The sequence below is a fragment of the Poecilia formosa genome, unplaced genomic scaffold, assembly GCF_000485575.1.
Source record: "Poecilia formosa unplaced genomic scaffold, Poecilia_formosa-5.1.2 Scaffold3, whole genome shotgun sequence".
Classification (NCBI taxonomy): Eukaryota; Metazoa; Chordata; class Actinopteri; order Cyprinodontiformes; family Poeciliidae; genus Poecilia; species Poecilia formosa.
In genome coordinates this window covers 1805500-1822774 of record NW_006799942.1, presented here as the reverse complement: position 1 = coordinate 1822774, position 17275 = coordinate 1805500, and the positions used below count along the sequence as shown (strand labels likewise).

The following is a 17275-nucleotide window of genomic DNA, read 5'->3' as shown; positions in this document are numbered from 1 at the left end:
TGGAGACGCAAACTACTGAAAAACAAATCAACAGACACAGAGCTGCTAAATATGTAACAAGAATAAAATGAACAGCAATAGCATCAGAGAAAGTACAAACAGTGACAAACTCAAAGATGGCATTTTCAACAAATCCATTAAAAATGAATTTGTTTCTTGACTTCTCGTTTCTTCAGTTAAAATATTTGTGACTCACAATAGCTCGCGGTTCAACACCACAGAGCTGGCGAGAAGTGTTTATGAGAAAATTCTCATAATACACAAAGAGTTTATTTACTAACAATAGATCATTTTATAAAATAAGCATCACTGACAGGCTGCTACTTTTTAGTTCTTTAGTTTAAAACTGTGTTATTGGAGCCAACCAGTGCTGTTCTCACTGAAAGATATATGTTTGTTTTCCCAACGGTTGCTAACTCGTACATTATTTTATTTGCATATACAAAGTGAAGTGGCTATAGGAAGTTGGGTTACATTTCACAACTCTGGTGATGTAGCCTGTCTGTCTAAACCTGTACTGCTGCAGTGTTATCTTCACCGCCTGAGGCCATGCACAGATTGATGATAACAGGAACGACATAGCCTGTAACAAACACTCGAATGTGTGTCATTGAAAGAGGCAGCACAGCCCAGATACCAGACTGTGCAGCAGTATGCATATAAGGAGAAAATGTTGTACCTATTCTTACGAGCTGTGTACAGACTGGTTTCTTTTTGATAATCAGACAGGAATGCCAAATAATTACAGATTAAAGCGATGAATCACAACACTTGGAGTCAATCTGAAGCAAATATTCAAACCATTCATGCCGTTTCCTGGTTGTTGTCAGTTCTTTTCTATTTATGCGTCATTCAAAAGCATGAGGAGGAATTTTTATATCTCATTTTTGTCCCTTCTTTTAACATCCTTTGTCTTTATGACTGCCTGCGTGTCATTTTAGTCATTCACATCTGAGCTCCCTCTATCAGCACTCTTTTCATTCATGTGTCAGCCTGCTTTGGCTGTTCTATTTGTACCAGGGGGATTAGCAGTAAGTGCAGAGAGGAGATGAGATGCAGATTACGACAGAGATAATAGTCTTTGGATTTAGACTCATTCAGAGGAAGCTGTGGGAATATGAAACCACAGGTTTAATCACAGGTGAGCCATGAGCTCTGTGATCTGCCCCAACATAATGGCTTACCACTTAAACAGAGGTGAGACAGCAATGAAACCATGTAAAGTTTCTGACCGCAGATGCTGTTATTGCTCGTGCTGCTCCACTCTGACAATGATAGCAAAATCACTTTTAATTTTTTACAGTATTTCAATAGAGATATTCTGTATCCCTGGGCCTCCTATTTAATGTTAATTATCGTATTTGAAACACCAAAAAACCATGGGCTCCAGGCATGTTCAGTAAGACCATCTTAACTTGATAAACTTAACTGGATTTAGCAGGATTGTTAGAATCAACATTTTAATTCGCTAGATAATTTATTTCTGTTACAGTTCGAATCTCCACTATGTCCAAATAAGCAATGGCAGCACCACACAACAAAAAATAAAAACAGAATTTATAGTCAAAGCACATAAATTATGCAGTACATTTGTGTCCCAAAAATATCAGGTAATAGTACTTTAAGCTAAATTTAATTAATTTTAAATTAATTAATGAAAACAGTCTAATATTTATCACATTTAATGTACACGCCATGCAGATTTGGACTTTGACTGGGCCCCTCAAACACATGGACTTACTGTAATCTAATCCTTCTGGCTGTATGTTTAGTTTTCTGCTGAAAGATTAACTTCTTCCAATTGGTTGCTGTGTCCCTTATGTGGTTGTAGCAAACTACAAACAGGACACCAAACAGCACTTTTTCAGCAGTTGTTTTCTTCTTACCAGTTATTATAGTCATACATAATAAATTAGAATGTTATTGAAATGTTTGCTATTTTGGTAACACAATTCAGTAAGTGAAACAGATTACTGAGATTAATTATGCACAAGTTGATGTTTCCAAGCCTTAGTTTCTGTTAATTACGATAATGTTCCACTTACAGCTATGAAAGTTTGGCATTTTGTTATTCTGTACAATATAAAAAGTAACGAAATGTGACCTTATTGAAAGATTTGCTAAATACCAGCTCAAATGTTATTTTCGAAATGTACTTTTAATCTGACAAACATGCATCATTTGAACACATTAGAGAATTGATTGAATATGAACTTGAGTACCTTTTAGACCTTGAATGTGATAAAATGTATCGGCCTAGAGGAGTATTGAGTGTCCACACAATAAGTGACTAAAAGCCTCAGAAAACACCTGAAGTCTCACATGCTGAACAAATCTTTTTAATATAAAGAAATCGTCATACTTACACAGAGCTACCATTATGATTGGATCTAAACATCGTCATATTGTTTAAATTACCATTTTACTTTGGTACAATGACGCTCTCTATTGGCAGAAGTAATTGTAACACTTACACCTGTACTAAGTTGTTAAAATGCTGTACAATACTGAGATTTATATGAAGTGTAAATACTTTTAAAACATTAAGCCAAAAAAAAAAATCATAAATGAATGACTTATGGACATTTCTGTTGGAATTTTCTATTTTCAAACTACTCCGAAATCTATTTCCGTCTATTTTAATTAGACAAATTACTAAAAAATGCACCTCGTGTTTGAAGTGGTTGTGTTCATATTTTAAAATATATGTTTTATAGCTTTTATTAGTTTGTGCAGTGAAATAATTTTTGTGATATTTGTGTGTCGAATCTGCTGTGCACGATCGCAGTCAGCAGGGCAAAGATGGCGCTCCCTACAAAACAGTAAGTTACAAACAAGCTAACAAGGCTAAAGCTATGAGTGAATGTTTTTCTGGTTTATAATAAAACAGTTTGGTGTTGTATCTGTTATTATAATCTTCATAATCTTAATATAGGACTCACTGAATTATTAAAAATGGCAGATTTGTATTGCTGCTGTTTGAAAACAGTTAACGTTATGCTAACCTACATCAGAGAGGTAGCTTTCGTTTATTATGACTTTTTTACTAGTTTTTTATAAAGGTGTTTGTTTTTAAACTGGTTAAAAGATAACTTTAACCTAACACGTGAATGTTATCGGGGAACGTTAGTTAATCTTGGCATCTACTAGCATCCCATTTATACTCTGAAGCGATGCAGTTTTACCACAAATCGGGTGCAAAAGACAAATCTTTGATACGTTTGTGTTTAGCACGATGTTCGACAGTGTGTGCTTGAATATTTCGTTAGTTGTTTTGCAAATTGCTTATAGTTTTAACTACTGAACGGAAATATCTTCTGATACATCTGGCTTCAGGGAAAAGCTAGGGCTGTTTGTGTGCATTTGTAGTTCATTTATATTCATTCATCTGGTGCCAATTTATCCCAATTGCTTAATATTAACACACAAAAATGCACATTGTTTTTGGATTATATCTTAACGTTTTTAGTGAATAGTGACTCATAACTGCAAAACTGAACTGCAACGTTCTTCTGTTTAAAACGTGGAAATATTGTCACAAAGACGTAGACTATTACTCAACCCACGATGTCTTTTCTTAATACCAGTTGTTGTTTATAATTAACAGTTTAAACAAATACCACCAGACAGAGTTTAATAAGCTTTTGTTGTCCTTCAGGTATGGGCTTATCTTGCCCCAGAAGAAAGGAGGCTCGAAAAACACAATCCTGCCAAAACCCTCAGTTTTTGGAGATGACTCCGATGATGAGGTGGGTAAACTTTTTAGTTTACTTTGTGTCGGTAGCCATTGTTGGGGAAAACGTAATTAATTTCTACCAAACACCAATGTCAAATGTCGTGTTTCATTCTTCAGACTTCAGTTGGAGAGACTCTACAGAAAGAGGCTATCAAGAAGAAGATGATGAAACAGGTGGGAGAAATAAAATATTTAATTTGTTGGTTTTGATAAGTGTCATTTCTCTGCGATTAGTTTTTTTTCTGGAGTCTGTCCATTTTTCTTTCTTCCCTTTTTTTTTTGTTCAAAGACTCGTTTGGAGATGCAGAAGGCCCTGGAGCAGGACAGCACAGTTTACGACTACGATGCGGTCTACGATGACATGCAAAAGCAGAAACTCGAGAGCAGCAAGAAAGTCCTGACAGGAGCTGACAAAAGGGTAAATTCTCTTCTGCTAAACGCTGTGTGATGCATGTAGCTGCTCTAATTATAACCGTTCTCTCATTTCAGAGTGGCTGAATAAAAAACAAACCACAAGCCTTAAGAGCAAATATTTTTGTCTTTTTGTTTTGTTACAGCCTAAATATATCCACCAGTTAATGAAAGCGGTGGAGGAGCGAAAGAAAGAACAAGAGCGGAGAGATGAACGGAAGATTCAGAAGGAGAGGGAGGCGGAGGGGGAGAAGTTTGCTGATAAAGAGGCCTACGTAACCTCGGCCTACAAGAAGAAGCTGGAGGAGCAGAAGGAGGAAGAGGAGAGAGAGAGAAGACAGGCAGAGATAGAAGGTTGGACTAATGCTTTCCATCTGCATTCACACTGTCTGCACTTGTTATGTCATATTGTTCTGAGTTTAAATGAAACAAAGTTTGTCTCTTATTATAGTTCACTTATTGAACTACAATACAAGCTAGGTACAGCGGCCCCTACACTTAATACCACCAAAGGTAAAAAGATATATATAAAAAAGTTATTTAAATGCCTTAAATTGATTTAATCTTTTCTTACAGTTGTACAACCCAAACTTTTTTTATTTATAAAATCTTATTTATTGCTGATACGTAAATAAAATGAATTCACTTATACTCTAATGCTTTTTAAATGTCATCATAGTGTCTAGAAAGGCCGATATTGATGCTCTGTCACCTCCTGTTACCCTGGATTATGAGATTAGCATGATACACAACACCTGAGTATTGAATTTGTAAAGGGTTCCGACAGCAGTATTTCATATTTATGTAAGATATTATATAATTTATACATATTTGTTTTTGTTTTTTTCCCATTCAGCTGCTCTGGACGTGAGGAAGCAGAAAGATCTGAGCGGCTTCTATCGGCACCTGCTGAATCAGACTGTTGGAGAGGAGGAGATCCCAGATCGCTCAGCTAAGAAGTTAGCTTAAGCTAAATTAAAGCACTATTATTTTTAAAGCTTCTGGTAATCTTAATCTCTCTTAATGTATTTTTCAATCCACAGAAATCAACCTTCAGAATCCTCAAAAGAAGCTGACAGGACCTCGCCTGCTCCGTCCCCCCCAGCCCAGGAGAACATCCCCAGCTCAGGCAGCGACTCTGAGGAGGACCAAAAGCCAAAGACTGGATTTAATAAACCAGGCGGAGCCTCGGCTCACTCTAACCGTCAGTACAGGCAGAGGTCGCCTTCATCTGGGAGTGGAGAGGAGAAGGGAACAGAGAGGGACAGAGACAGACACAAGAAGAGCCACAGAGACAGAGGGAGGGATAGAGACAGAGACAGACACCATGGGAGGGAAAGGGATGACAGACATGGAGACAGAAGAAGTGACCGGGACAGACGGAAGGATAGGGACAGGGACAGAGACAGAGGTAGAGATGATGACAGAAGCAGAGGCAGAAGGGATTCGGAGAGGGAAGAAAGGCATGGAAAGAGGGAAAGAAGTCCTAAAGAAAGGCATGGGAAGAGGGAGAGAAGTCCGAGAGAGAGGGAGCGGGAGAAAAATGGCGAAAAGGATAAAAGGAGGAATTCAGAAGAAGACAAACGGAGGGACAAAGATCAGGAGGAAGAGAAGGAGAGGAAGAAAGAGCCAGAGAAGGAAAAGGCAGGAGCAAATGAGGAAGATGCTGATGATGTGGAATCAGTGAAGCAGGGCTCAAAGCAAAAAGACGACAAACAGGAAAAAGAGGGTGAGGAGGCAGAGGAAAAGGCCAACAAGTTCGCAAAGCGCAGCACTGAACAGACTGTGACTTCAGCACGAGATCGCTACATGGCCCGACAGATGGCCCGCTCTGCAAATAAGACCTACATCGAGAAGGAGGAGGACTGACACCATGCATAACTCAAGAACATCATCTCTGCGTTCACTTGACTTTCGTCTGAGTTCATAAGATTAGAATAAGGTTGTAGTGGAGTTTTCACAAAAAAAACATTGAAAAAGAAACTTCAGTAAATGCTCCTCTCATCACTCATTGTGTTTTTGAACCATCTAGTCTGCAGATTTCAGCACAATCTAAACAAGTTTTATTTAACTTCCCAAAATACTGTAGAAATGAGTAAATATCTCTGAAAAGGAAAAAAATCCACCTTCACACAAAAACACATTGCTTCTGAAGAGTTTACAGGCCAAATGCAGTTTGAAATAAACTCAGGTCAGTAAAAAACAAGCTGACAGTACACACTGGGCAAAGTCCAGTGAATGTGCAGTGCTTTTTATGACAAAGTTTTGTTTTATTTTCCTTGGATAAGAACAGACACCATTAGCTATGAGAGAAGTTTAAGATATTTTACCAGGGTGCTGAAGCAATTGGATGGATACTTTGGGAAAAGTTTCAGGTTTTTTTTTTTTCTCTCTTCAGTGGGTAATGAGTTCATTAAATTTCTGGTCCAACCTTCTCCTGCTGCCTGAATTACTTTTTGTGATGTGAGGTTTGCATGTGTGAAAGTGATATAGAAACTCATGGAGTTCTCTGCAATTATTGCCCTGCAGAAAACAAGTAATTTTAGCACACAGGAAACTTTAAGGCATCTTTTTAGCAAGATAAGCTTGTAAGTGAATAATTCCTTAATATTGATGGAAAAGAACTTGGTCCATTGGCATTCTTTATGTGTTAAGACGCTTATATGTTGCTGAAGTTACTTTTAAGTTAGTCTTATTTTGTACTGAGCTATTTGCACTAGAAACTAGTCCAAAAGTTACTTAAGATTTTTTGTTTTTGCAGGCTTGAAAAATGTTTAATATCCAAAGTATGGGTGTCGGTTATGGTGGTAATTTCAGAGGAAAGATGCCAGTTTTAACACATTTTAAAAAGGTATGGATTTATGAACAGACCACAATGACAAGTCAGTTAAATCTTTAATATGCAACACCTTCTATATTTATTCATTATGCAGCATTTTATCCAGACTACAGGCTTATACAAGACCAACCTATAGCAAGTAACCCAGAAACATTTCATTACCTAAAAATATTAGCATTCAAGATGTTCCTGACAGTTCACCATACAACACAGCTAGAAGGATTAGCAATACTGTCAATTAGCATTAGCAAGAATCCAAGTGACAGACTGTAGAATCAGGTTTTGCTGATGTCAAAAGGAGTAGTCGGGTATTTTTCTCCAAACTTCACTTGTTCCACCACCTGAGAGAAAGGAGATCAGTTAGATTTCAGGTAGGCAGGAATCCCACAGCAGATGCACCCAAACAGGAAGTTGTTTTCATGTGATTGAATTAAATATACATCTTACCACAGAGGCGTGGACAAAGTGCAGTAGCCTCCATGTGCGATCCTTACAGAGGGAGAGAAGAAGAAGAAAATAAGTTAAGTCTCCATAAAAAGTCAAAGGAAGATTTGACACTGATTCAAGATGTTCAGAAAACCAAGGATCACCACTGTACAATCTGCCGGTAATTCCAGCTTTTCTCAGTTTAGCTTTCATCACAACAATCCAGCAAAGTAAAACACATTTTATACACAATGACTACCTTCTATTCTGATCCATGTGTTCAGGAGGCAGCATCATCTGCAGGACAGAAAACAAGAGTTAGAGCAGAAATATTCCTGCTGAGAAAATTCAGATACATTTTAAATGACTCAGAAAGCTGGATCAGAATAATCGTCAGTTGTCGCATCTGACGGCACTTCCTATTCCAGGTTTTCATCACTGATCAAATGACGCTCGGTAGCAGGGCTCTGATCAACCAAGGCCAATTTCTACTCCATTTAATTCTATTAAACTAAGATGCAGCATGTTTTAACCCAGAGGTGTCAAACTCCAGTCCTCAAAGGCCACCGTCCTGCAGTTTTATATGTGCCACAGGTACAAACACTGGAATGAAATGGCTTAATTACCTCCTTCTCTGTAGAGGTCTGCTAATGACCTAATTATTCTATTCAGGTGTGGTGCAGCAGAGGCACATCTAAAAGTTGCAGGCCAGTGGCCCTCCAGGACTGGAGTTTGACACCTGTGCTTTAACCCATCTGATTACAGAAAGGGAAATTTAATCTGATGAATAATAGCTATAAACGTGTTAAAACTTACAAGATCCACTTCAAATGAGAGGCTCCGTGTTTTTTTTGGAGGGAAACCAGATTTCAGGTAACTCATCACCATGTTGGCACCTTTAAAGAAAATATGGAAATGAAAGGTTAAATTATCTGTAATCAATTGGTCAAACTGCTTCCATAAAATAAGTCACTGCTGTTTGACGCTCAGAAACTAAATGATCAACACTGAACAATCTGCCGGTAATTCCAGCTGTATTAGTTCAAGTTTCATCATAACAAAAGCAACCAGATTTATATCAATTAGAGCTACGTAAGAAGAACGTACCTTCATCTCAACTCTGTCCTCTTCAGCTTCCAGGAAGTAAAAAATCTGGTAAAGGAAAATGTATGTTTATTGAACGTATTTAGTTAGCAGCACAATCTAAACCCATCTGGGCTTTGAGGCTCAGAACAGTGACAGAAACATCGTCAGTTGTCGCATCAGACGGCACTTCCTATTCACAGTTTTCATCACTGACAAAGTTCAACTAAAACAGCTGGAAGCATTTTGTATTCATCTACCTTTCAGAAAGGAAGTTGGGTCCAGACATGACGGGGTTGTTGAGTTAGTCAGAGTCATTTTCCCTGAAAGGAAGAGAAAGCTTTTAATAACTTGCAGCATAAAGCTGAAATCAAACACTGAGAATTAACATTCAATTAGAGTTGGAAACAAGAATATAATCTTAAGTCAGTGCAGTAAATCTGGCGCTAACGTCGTCCACCACGTGGCTCTCCGAGGCCCATTAAACTACATTTTGCAGCAGCTAACAAAAAACACGACGTTTATCCAATAACCCAGCCACTAAAGCGACGCGCAGCGGGTTTAAAGCATCTTGAATTTTATTTAGAAAAATGTTCTACCTTGTAATAGTAAAGACTTCTCTCGTCTGACAACGTTCAACACGAGAGCAGAAGCGGAAAGGAAAGACCAGGAGGTTGGTGTGCTTTATAAACCGCGACAGTCGCGGGATTATGACGTCAACCGCATCCTTAAAAATCAAAAAGGATTATTTTTTTTATTTTAAAAATAACATATTTTATGGAACAAAGGAAGCAGATAACCTAAATTTCACACATAAACTTTATCTGCTAAAATTAATAGAAAATATACATTTTGAAATGTTTTTGCAAAGCTGCTGTTCAAATTTCAGATTTTCATCCCTTTTTAGACTACTTTATCTTGCTACATTTCGCTTCCTAAAAGCACTTTAATTGTGAATAGTACAAGAAAAAAAAATACGAACAATATAAACACTGAGCGACTTTCGTAGTGCGCGTTAAAAAAAGTAAAAGCCAGTAGGGGGTGCTGTTTACACATCTTTCTCGCCAGTAGAGTTAGCTGCTGTTCAGTCTTTATAGGACCAGTTTGTCTGTGTGGAGGTTGTCTTTGGAGGCTGACTTCTTCATTGTGAGCGCTTTGTTTCACTATACATCTCTGGAGTTGTATCACATTTACAATACCACCTCTTAATCTGCTTCAGGTAAAGTTGTTTTGTGTGTGTGTGTGTGTGTGTGTGTGTGTGTGTGTGTGTGTGTATAGATCGCATTTCAATCCAAAGATCCTTTTGGTTTGTTCTGTAGAGATTTTAATTTTTGCTGTCCAATCTGGTGATTCAGTAAAACGGCTAGAAAGCTTTGACTGTGTTGAATTTGCTGAATTTTCTTGCATGTACAATGGATAAAATTGCCATTATTTATTTATTTGAAAGGGGGAAAAAAACACTCTTGTAGCGATTACCCACAATAATGTAGGTTTTTATAAACATAAAAATTGCAATAATCTGGCTAAATCAGTCTGCACATCATTAAAGTAGTAATATGTTGGAACACCTTGCAAAACTTGTCCAGATGTATCAGAATTTGAGGACATCTCTTATCCACAGATCTCTCCAGATAACCATATGAATTATCCATGGGCCTTAGTTCTGCACCCTGGGTAAGCCATGAAAAACTTTTCGCTCGTGAATCCAATCTTTTGTTGATTTCAATCAGAAATGCCTCTTGAACTTTATCAGATACTTTTGGGTCAAAACTGTTCATGATTTCACCAAACTTCACAAGATGTACAAAGTCAGCATATTTTGGAGAGAACGTTTTGTTTTTGTGTCAAATGCATGACTTTTTTTTTTTTTTTTTTTGAAAATTAGATCTAGAGCTCCATTTACAGAATGTCATCGTCTTCCAGAGAGTTTTAGGAGATTTAACACGTCCTGTGATGGTTTCTTTGAGAAAAACTTTCTCCTTAAACACACAGAGAAAACAATATATTTCAGAAATTCCTGCAGATTCTTCAGCGTTAATGTCGGGCTCTTGGCAGCCTCCCAGTTTCCATCCATATTTTTAGTAATTAAAGAGAAATGTCTGGTTTTATTAATGTTCTGTTTTCTCAAGTTGTTCAACTGCCTTCAGTATGACTTTCTGTGGATTTCTGTTGCTTCCCATGACCAATGAGCTGATTTTGATCCTCTCTGCAAGTATCAATTTAGAGAAAATATGAAGAACATTAGACTGAACTGAACTTCATTTCAGGTTAATCGGATTCAGTTCAGACAATAGCAGGTCTGAACCCAAGAAGGCTGAATCCTTTGTGACACAATAGAAATTTATGCACATTTATATTTAATCTTTTAACAGATTTATTATATTTTCTGATTGAATAATACAGTGCATGTGTCACAATGATTGAAAACAAACTGATTCTTCGTAGACTTTAACATCTACTGAGCACAACATTCAGAATCAGATCAACAGAATTTGCTTCTGGCATTTTTATTTACAACGTATTCTGCCCATTTATTAAAATTAATGTAAGATTTAAAAAATATTTTAAGTTAAATAATATGCACCATCCCATTCAAATTCAAATTATTGAACATTTTCTTTTAAACTGTGAAGATCTTAACTGTGGCTCTTGCTTGGTTTCTGAAATGAATCTAAACATAGCAAACTGCCATTGTCACCTGCACTAAAATGTCTTTATGTGTCTCTCATAGTGTGGCAGTGATTCTCTCTAGGTTTTAAAATAACTGGCAGCATGTTGCCTCCTGTGAAGAAGGACAGAATCATCACTCACCTCCCAAAGGTTGGTAAACACAAATGATATTCCATAAAAACAAGAATTATTCAAAAATACCTTAATTCTGAGGGATAGCTCAAATCTGGGAATGTACGTTCTGCATGTTTCTGCAAAAACACGATCTGAGGCTTTATCAGGTAAAGGTAATTATAAGTTAAGAAGGGATTTAGACACAGTGGGGAAGTAAACAACAGAGTGATTATTTATTGTTGACTATTTCTCTGTATTTGACATTTTACCACATATTAACTGCAACCATCAGTGTGTTGAAAGACGCCTTCAGTCCTGATCTGAGCACAAATCCGAAATCTCTGGGTATAGATTGAATCAGCATTTCTCTTGATTTTCAGCCAGGAAAACCATTTTCATTTAATCTAAGGTTTTCTTCCGTTTGATATGTTTTTAGTGTTTTAGTCCAAATGCAGCTCTGCACACCAAAGACGGCTTCCACCCACAGGTGAGAGCTGCATGCCAGGTTCAGAAGACGGACGGCGTGAGGTAAGATCCGTTTTTACAGCCTCCACACTGAGATATATGTGGAAGATAAACGAATTAGCTCTGGTTTGGGCCGTGAAGTCACACTAAAGTATGTCTGAGGGATCAGCTGATAGACATCTGCAAAGCCTACCACATCTGACAACATTATTCTGAAAATAAGAGAAGGCTGAAGATTTATGTTTTAGGAAAAAAAGAGACAAAAAAATTACCACATACAAAAGGAGACACCGATGCAGGAGGGATTGGAGTATTAAACTAGATGATTGTGTGAAGTCAACCTCTAAAGTAATTTTCCATTATAATGTAAAATCAAAGCTTGTGTAGTAGACCTGAGCATGGTTCCTGTTAACACCCACACAGTTATGAAACATTCTTCCATAAACGTAGAATGTCCAACAATTTCTATGAAATATGTTTGAAGTGTTGTTGTTATTGCAGACGCTTGTTTCTATTATTTGAAAATAAGACAAATATGACTTAATTACACATTTAACGTCAGTCCTTTGAAATATTTACACCTTTAAACCAGTTGCATCGTTTTTCAGAGAATTTGTTAAGAAATTCCTCTACGGAACAATTTGCATGAAATACAATTTCACAAATTCATTCTGAACTCATCAATATTGAATTGCAAATATTCTGGATTTGACAAACTTTTCCATTTTCTGTAGTTAAAAATTTCAGGTAAAAATCCAAAAGTTGACAAAGTTAAATGTATTTTCTGACACTTCTGGCTTTCTGCTTCCAGCTTTAATATCGCCAAAGTCATCGTTGTGGGAGACGTTTCTGTTGGGAAAACCTGTTTAATCAGCAGGTGAGGCAAAGTTTACGCAGAACTAACTACTTTATAATCACACAGAGTCCATTACTATAAATGCAAAGGAATATCCAGTCATACTCCTTGAACTTTTTCACATTTTTCTAATAACATAACCACAAACTTCAAGGATTATATTGAGATTTTACGTAAAGTGAAAGGAGAATTAGTGACACTTTTTAACGTTTTCCAAGTATTATTATTATTATTATTATTATTATTATTATTATATTTTCAGCTCTAATTTAAACTCACTATTCATACCTTTCAGATTTTTGTTGTCTGAAAAAAATCAGAAAATTTTCCTTCCACTTAACTGTCAGAGTACTTTTTATTTATTTTATTCAAAGTTCTGAGTTTTCCTGGTTTCTCCTTCAGGTTCTGCAGAGGAGCGTTCGACAGGAACTACAAAGCGACAATCGGGGTGGACTTTGAGATGGAGCGCTTCGAGGTGCTTGGCGTTCCCTTCAGCCTGCAGCTGTAAGTCCTGAACTGGCAACAGATTTATCCACCTCTATGGATAAATGCATCACAAAGAAATCTATCATCTCCCTTTTATTTTATTTTATAATTAGATAAATATGAGGTTCTAACAATTTAGACAGTTGGACCTAAGTTCCCTTCAATGTGTTGATTTAGTGTAACTTTAAGGTAATAAGCTGCCAGTGCGTGTTTTTATTTTGAAAGTGTGTTTAATGTTTTCCAGGTGGGATACAGCAGGCCAGGAGCGCTTCAAGTGCATCGCCTCAACATATTACAGAGGAGCACAAGGTGATTGCTGCAATAATCCTGATCTAAACTGAGCTGACTTGTATCTAATCAAACTGTGTCCCCAGCCATCATGGTGGTGTTTGACTTGAGCAGCGTGAACTCATTGGCACATGCCAGGTATGCAGCAACACATTGTTTTGAAATATTTCCTTCTGCATCTAAAACTGTGGATTTGTGTGTGCAGAGAGTGGCTGGAGGATGCCATGAAGGAAAACGACCCGTCCAGTGTTTTACTGTTCCTCGTCGGGACCAAGAAGGACCTGAGCGTGGGTGAACCTAACGACAGAGAGACTGAGAACAGATTAGAGCCGAACCGTGTGATTCGCTAACAGATCAGTCAAGATGGAGCAAATGATTTCGTTTGATGTCTTTGACAAAAATTGATATGTAACAGATCTATGTCTGGAAGATTGTATATGGATAAAATAATCAGTTAGACAAATGTTTACATTTTGAATAAGCAACATTTTCTAGAAAAATATTGAAAGATTGTTTTTAAAAAAAACTTTGAAAAGGAGAGAATCTCATCACATCTGGGTTAAGATACTGTAGCGTTTCAAACGTGGGAGTTTTGTATGATAAATGCTTTTATGGGGCCTAGTTAAAGTCTAAGATTCATCTCCAGTTGTATAAACTTCTTAATAACAGTTTAAAGAAATGTTAGGAGGGAATTACTTTTTCACTTACAGCCAGATTGATTTGAGCACCCTTTTTTTTTCTCTAAATAAATTATAATTTTAAAATAAGTTTAATGCTCTGAGGCACATAGACATGAAAATAAATAAATCTGTAAAGGAGGCAACAGTTTTAAAACACAAAGACTTTTTCTGAAACATGAACTGAAAAGGAGGTGAACTAAGACACTAAATCTTCTGCCAATCCTGAGTTTATTGGTTATTTGTCTTGAAAGATGTAAGGATTTACTTGTCCAATATCAATGTTTTATTTCTCTGTTTCAGTCTCCTGACCAGTTGGCCGAGACAGAACAGGAAGCTATCAGACTATCGGAGGAAATCAAAGCAGAGTACTGGGCCGTGTCTGCAAAGTCAGGTGGGCAACAAAGTAGCTCCAATCAGACCTTTAAGCCTGAATCTGATTTTTAGCTCACAAACTTTTGATTCCTTTTTGTTTTTTCAGGAGACGGAGTCAGGAATCTTTTCCTTCGTGTGGCTTCTTTGACTTTTGAGGCGAATGTTTTGGCTGAGCTTGAGAGGAGTGGGTCGAGACACGTCAAAGACATAATCAGTGAGTTGATCATTTACCACACAGTTTGCTGCTGTCTGTCTGTTGTCTCATGAAAAGTTTTAAGAAACGTCTTTTTATGCAGCTAAAATGCCAAAACTAAAAAGAAATTATTTAAATCATTAGTTTAATGAAGTCCAAACTGGGGAAAAGTCACATTAGGACCACAAGCTTGCGTGTCGTTTATTGGGATTTCATGTGACAGACCAACGGGAAGGGGGTGTGACTGTGAAGCAGAAGAAAAGGGACACATTGTTTTCAAAGGTTTCTTGACAGAAATCTCCAAAAACTGTCTTCCCTCCCAGTGTCGGTACTTTGAAGGACTCTCTTTTTGGCTGAACTTACTGTCTTTGCAAAGTAGCTTAACCTCAGTCAGGTTAAACAGAAAACATCTGTGAATGTTACTTTCCATGTCTTGATACAGATTTTCAATCAGATTTAAGGCTTTAAGCCACAATAACTTATCCCAGTAATTATTGTGATAAAAGATAACATTGTTGCTTTGGGACCATTTTCAGTAACAAATTGAAAAGGGCCTAACACAAAGTTCTCATTACACTTCTGGAAACTCTGTAGCTGACAGCCATTTTGGTAGGTATCTGTAGCTATAGCAGTTGCTATGATGACAATAAACAATACGGGTCGATCCTGATGGCAGCGATTTTGTTTATATTTCTCTTGCACAAGAGTGTCAGAATATTTTATTTTGGTTGGTGTGGAAGCCATGGTTCATCTATGCTTTGCGCTGCGCTTGCCTACCAAGATGGCGATTCAGTGGCGTGAATCACTATGTTTAGTGCAAGTTTGCTCTCTCAAAAAGCAGACTTTTTGAGAGAGCAAACTTGTATTCTACTTAGCTATAATGCAAGTTTATATCTTCCACTTTAAGCTCTAAAGTGGAAGATATTTTAAATATTCAAAATAAAATGACAACAAAAAACTATAAATTAAATTGCAATTCAAAAAATATTAATCATCAGATTGGAAATGATCTATTATTTTAGGTTGAAGTCATTTTCTTCCACGTCATCCATTATTATTTCCATTTCCTGTGCAACTGATTGTGTTTTTCCATCTATTTGTTGTCGGTAACCTGGCATTAACATGCATGCAGCTGGAAAACAAATTCTTGATTTGATTCATTTGATATTTGTGAGAAATTTGAAGATTTTCTGATGTGTATTTCTGTTGCACACAGGGATCACAGACAGCTCAGAAACCAATCATAAACAAAAGAAGAAGGCCAACTGTTGCTGAGAAAGCCTGATCTCACTGGTTCCTAAGCTGGAGCCAAACTGGTGTGGATCCCCTGAGCTGGGCTGTCAGAAGTAGCGGCAGCTCAGCAGGCTGTCTCTGCAGGATCCAGGAAACCGCTTGAGAAAATATTTGTCATGATCCAAGTTGTAGCTCCAACATAATGCCTCCTATTGAGCCTGTAAACAAGTCTGTTAGCAGAATGACTCAAACTGTGTTTCTCAGGAATGTTTAGTGCTGACCAGATCTGCAACAAGTAATTCTTTGTCGTATTCAGGATTATAAAGATAATTTTCCCAAAGCCGCAGCAGCACTTCACAAGAACATCGTCTGTGTGAACCAACATTTTATCCCGTTAGGAGAGGATTTGTCTGAATATCGTTCTCTGTATCTCTTCCTCCCTGCTGACCTCTGGTCATGTGTCTCTGCTCTTGCTAATGTGATGCATACATCGGATCAAATGACCACCGTCATTCCCATCATGCCTCTCTCCGCTCCGAGACAAGCGCTCATATGATCTGGGAGTGGAAGGATTGTTTGGTGGGAGAGTCTCAGAAAGCGGAAAGGAAAGCTTCATCTTCATCTTCATAAACTATCCTGCTGGACATTTAATTCCAAAATGATTCAAACTTCTGGTTGATTTAGAGGTTGGAAGGCCTCCTTGCCATTACCCTAATCTACAGAGTTTCTCTTCCAGGCTTTGACTGAGCCACTCCCATGTTAATATTTCTTCCAGGTAAAATTATCAACTCATAATACAGCAGGAGTATGAATAATTTTGGGCTTAACTGGATATCTTTGGAGAAAGTATTGAAATGTTTTTGTAATTCATTGAACACTTAAAAATGTAAGTTAATAAATCACTTGATAACATGAAATGTCAGATTTAAGGATTTATTATATTTAAAATGTCTTATACCAGAGATATTAAAGGGGAAAATGTTGTGCCTCCCCCAATCAGTCCCTCTAGAGACTAGCGGCAGCAACAATGGATCCGTGTATCTGCTGAGCTCATCACAGGAGCTACTTCTCAATCCAACGAAGGTAAAAATGTTGCTAAAGGCTTAACGGAGAAACGTTGTTGTGTTGGAAAAAGCAGGCGCTTCTTAAAGAGAGAACCCCAATTATAAGTCAAAATTATTTGAAATTAACTTCATGATTGAAAAAAATGGTACTTTGTGCCTGGAAAAATTCATTTAAATTTTGTTTCGGCTCATTGGTTTTACGCTAAGAATTACTAACACCGATAAGTTAATATTTGCAAACCCCAAGAATCAAGTGTGTTTGCTCTTCTGCTAATATTTCCATTACTGGTTCCATGAAAGTATCACTGAATACTTCAGTTAAAATGATTGCACCAAACGTATTGAAACTTTAATCCCAT

General features: G+C 37.3%; 2 protein-coding genes and 1 long non-coding RNA gene across 6 annotated transcripts; 2 read left to right on the top strand and 1 right to left on the bottom strand.

Moving 5' to 3' along the window:
- The first annotated feature begins 2720 nt into the window (after positions 1-2720).
- Positions 2721-6582, top strand: nsrp1 (nuclear speckle splicing regulatory protein 1). Its single transcript, XM_007554243.2, has 7 exons — positions 2721-2822; positions 3659-3749; positions 3854-3910; positions 4026-4154; positions 4294-4501; positions 5004-5106; positions 5191-6582. Exons 1-7 carry the CDS (start codon positions 2803-2805, stop codon positions 6014-6016), a joined length of 1434 nt encoding a protein of 477 aa, XP_007554305.1. The 5' UTR covers positions 2721-2802; the 3' UTR covers positions 6017-6582.
- Positions 6583-7023: 441 nt separating this feature from the next.
- Positions 7024-9184, bottom strand: LOC103139533 (uncharacterized). Its single transcript, XR_476416.2, has 7 exons — positions 9095-9184; positions 8756-8818; positions 8520-8564; positions 8229-8308; positions 7672-7709; positions 7434-7475; positions 7024-7327 (listed from the first exon to the last, which is right to left on the bottom strand). It is a non-coding gene; the product is annotated as an uncharacterized LOC103139533 (long non-coding RNA).
- rab34b (RAB34, member RAS oncogene family b) lies at positions 8192-16769 on the top strand. 4 transcript variants are annotated; one of them, XM_007554223.2, is made up of 12 exons: positions 8200-8285; positions 10117-10169; positions 11227-11315; positions 11716-11807; positions 12556-12621; positions 13003-13104; positions 13331-13395; positions 13461-13512; positions 13580-13661; positions 14355-14445; positions 14533-14640; positions 15836-16769. In XM_007554223.2, the coding sequence occupies exons 3-12, from the start codon at positions 11268-11270 to the stop codon at positions 15892-15894; spliced, it is 765 nt and encodes a 254-aa protein (XP_007554285.1). In that variant the 5' UTR covers positions 8200-8285; positions 10117-10169; positions 11227-11267; the 3' UTR covers positions 15895-16769. The 4 variants fall into 4 exon arrangements, with proteins under 4 accessions (XP_007554277.1, XP_007554285.1, XP_007554293.1 ...); XM_016672676.1 differs by lacking the exon at positions 8200-8285 and adding an exon at positions 9613-9714; XM_007554215.2 differs by lacking the exon at positions 10117-10169 and having other exon boundaries at positions 8192-8285.
- The last annotated feature ends 506 nt before the right edge of the window (positions 16770-17275 follow it).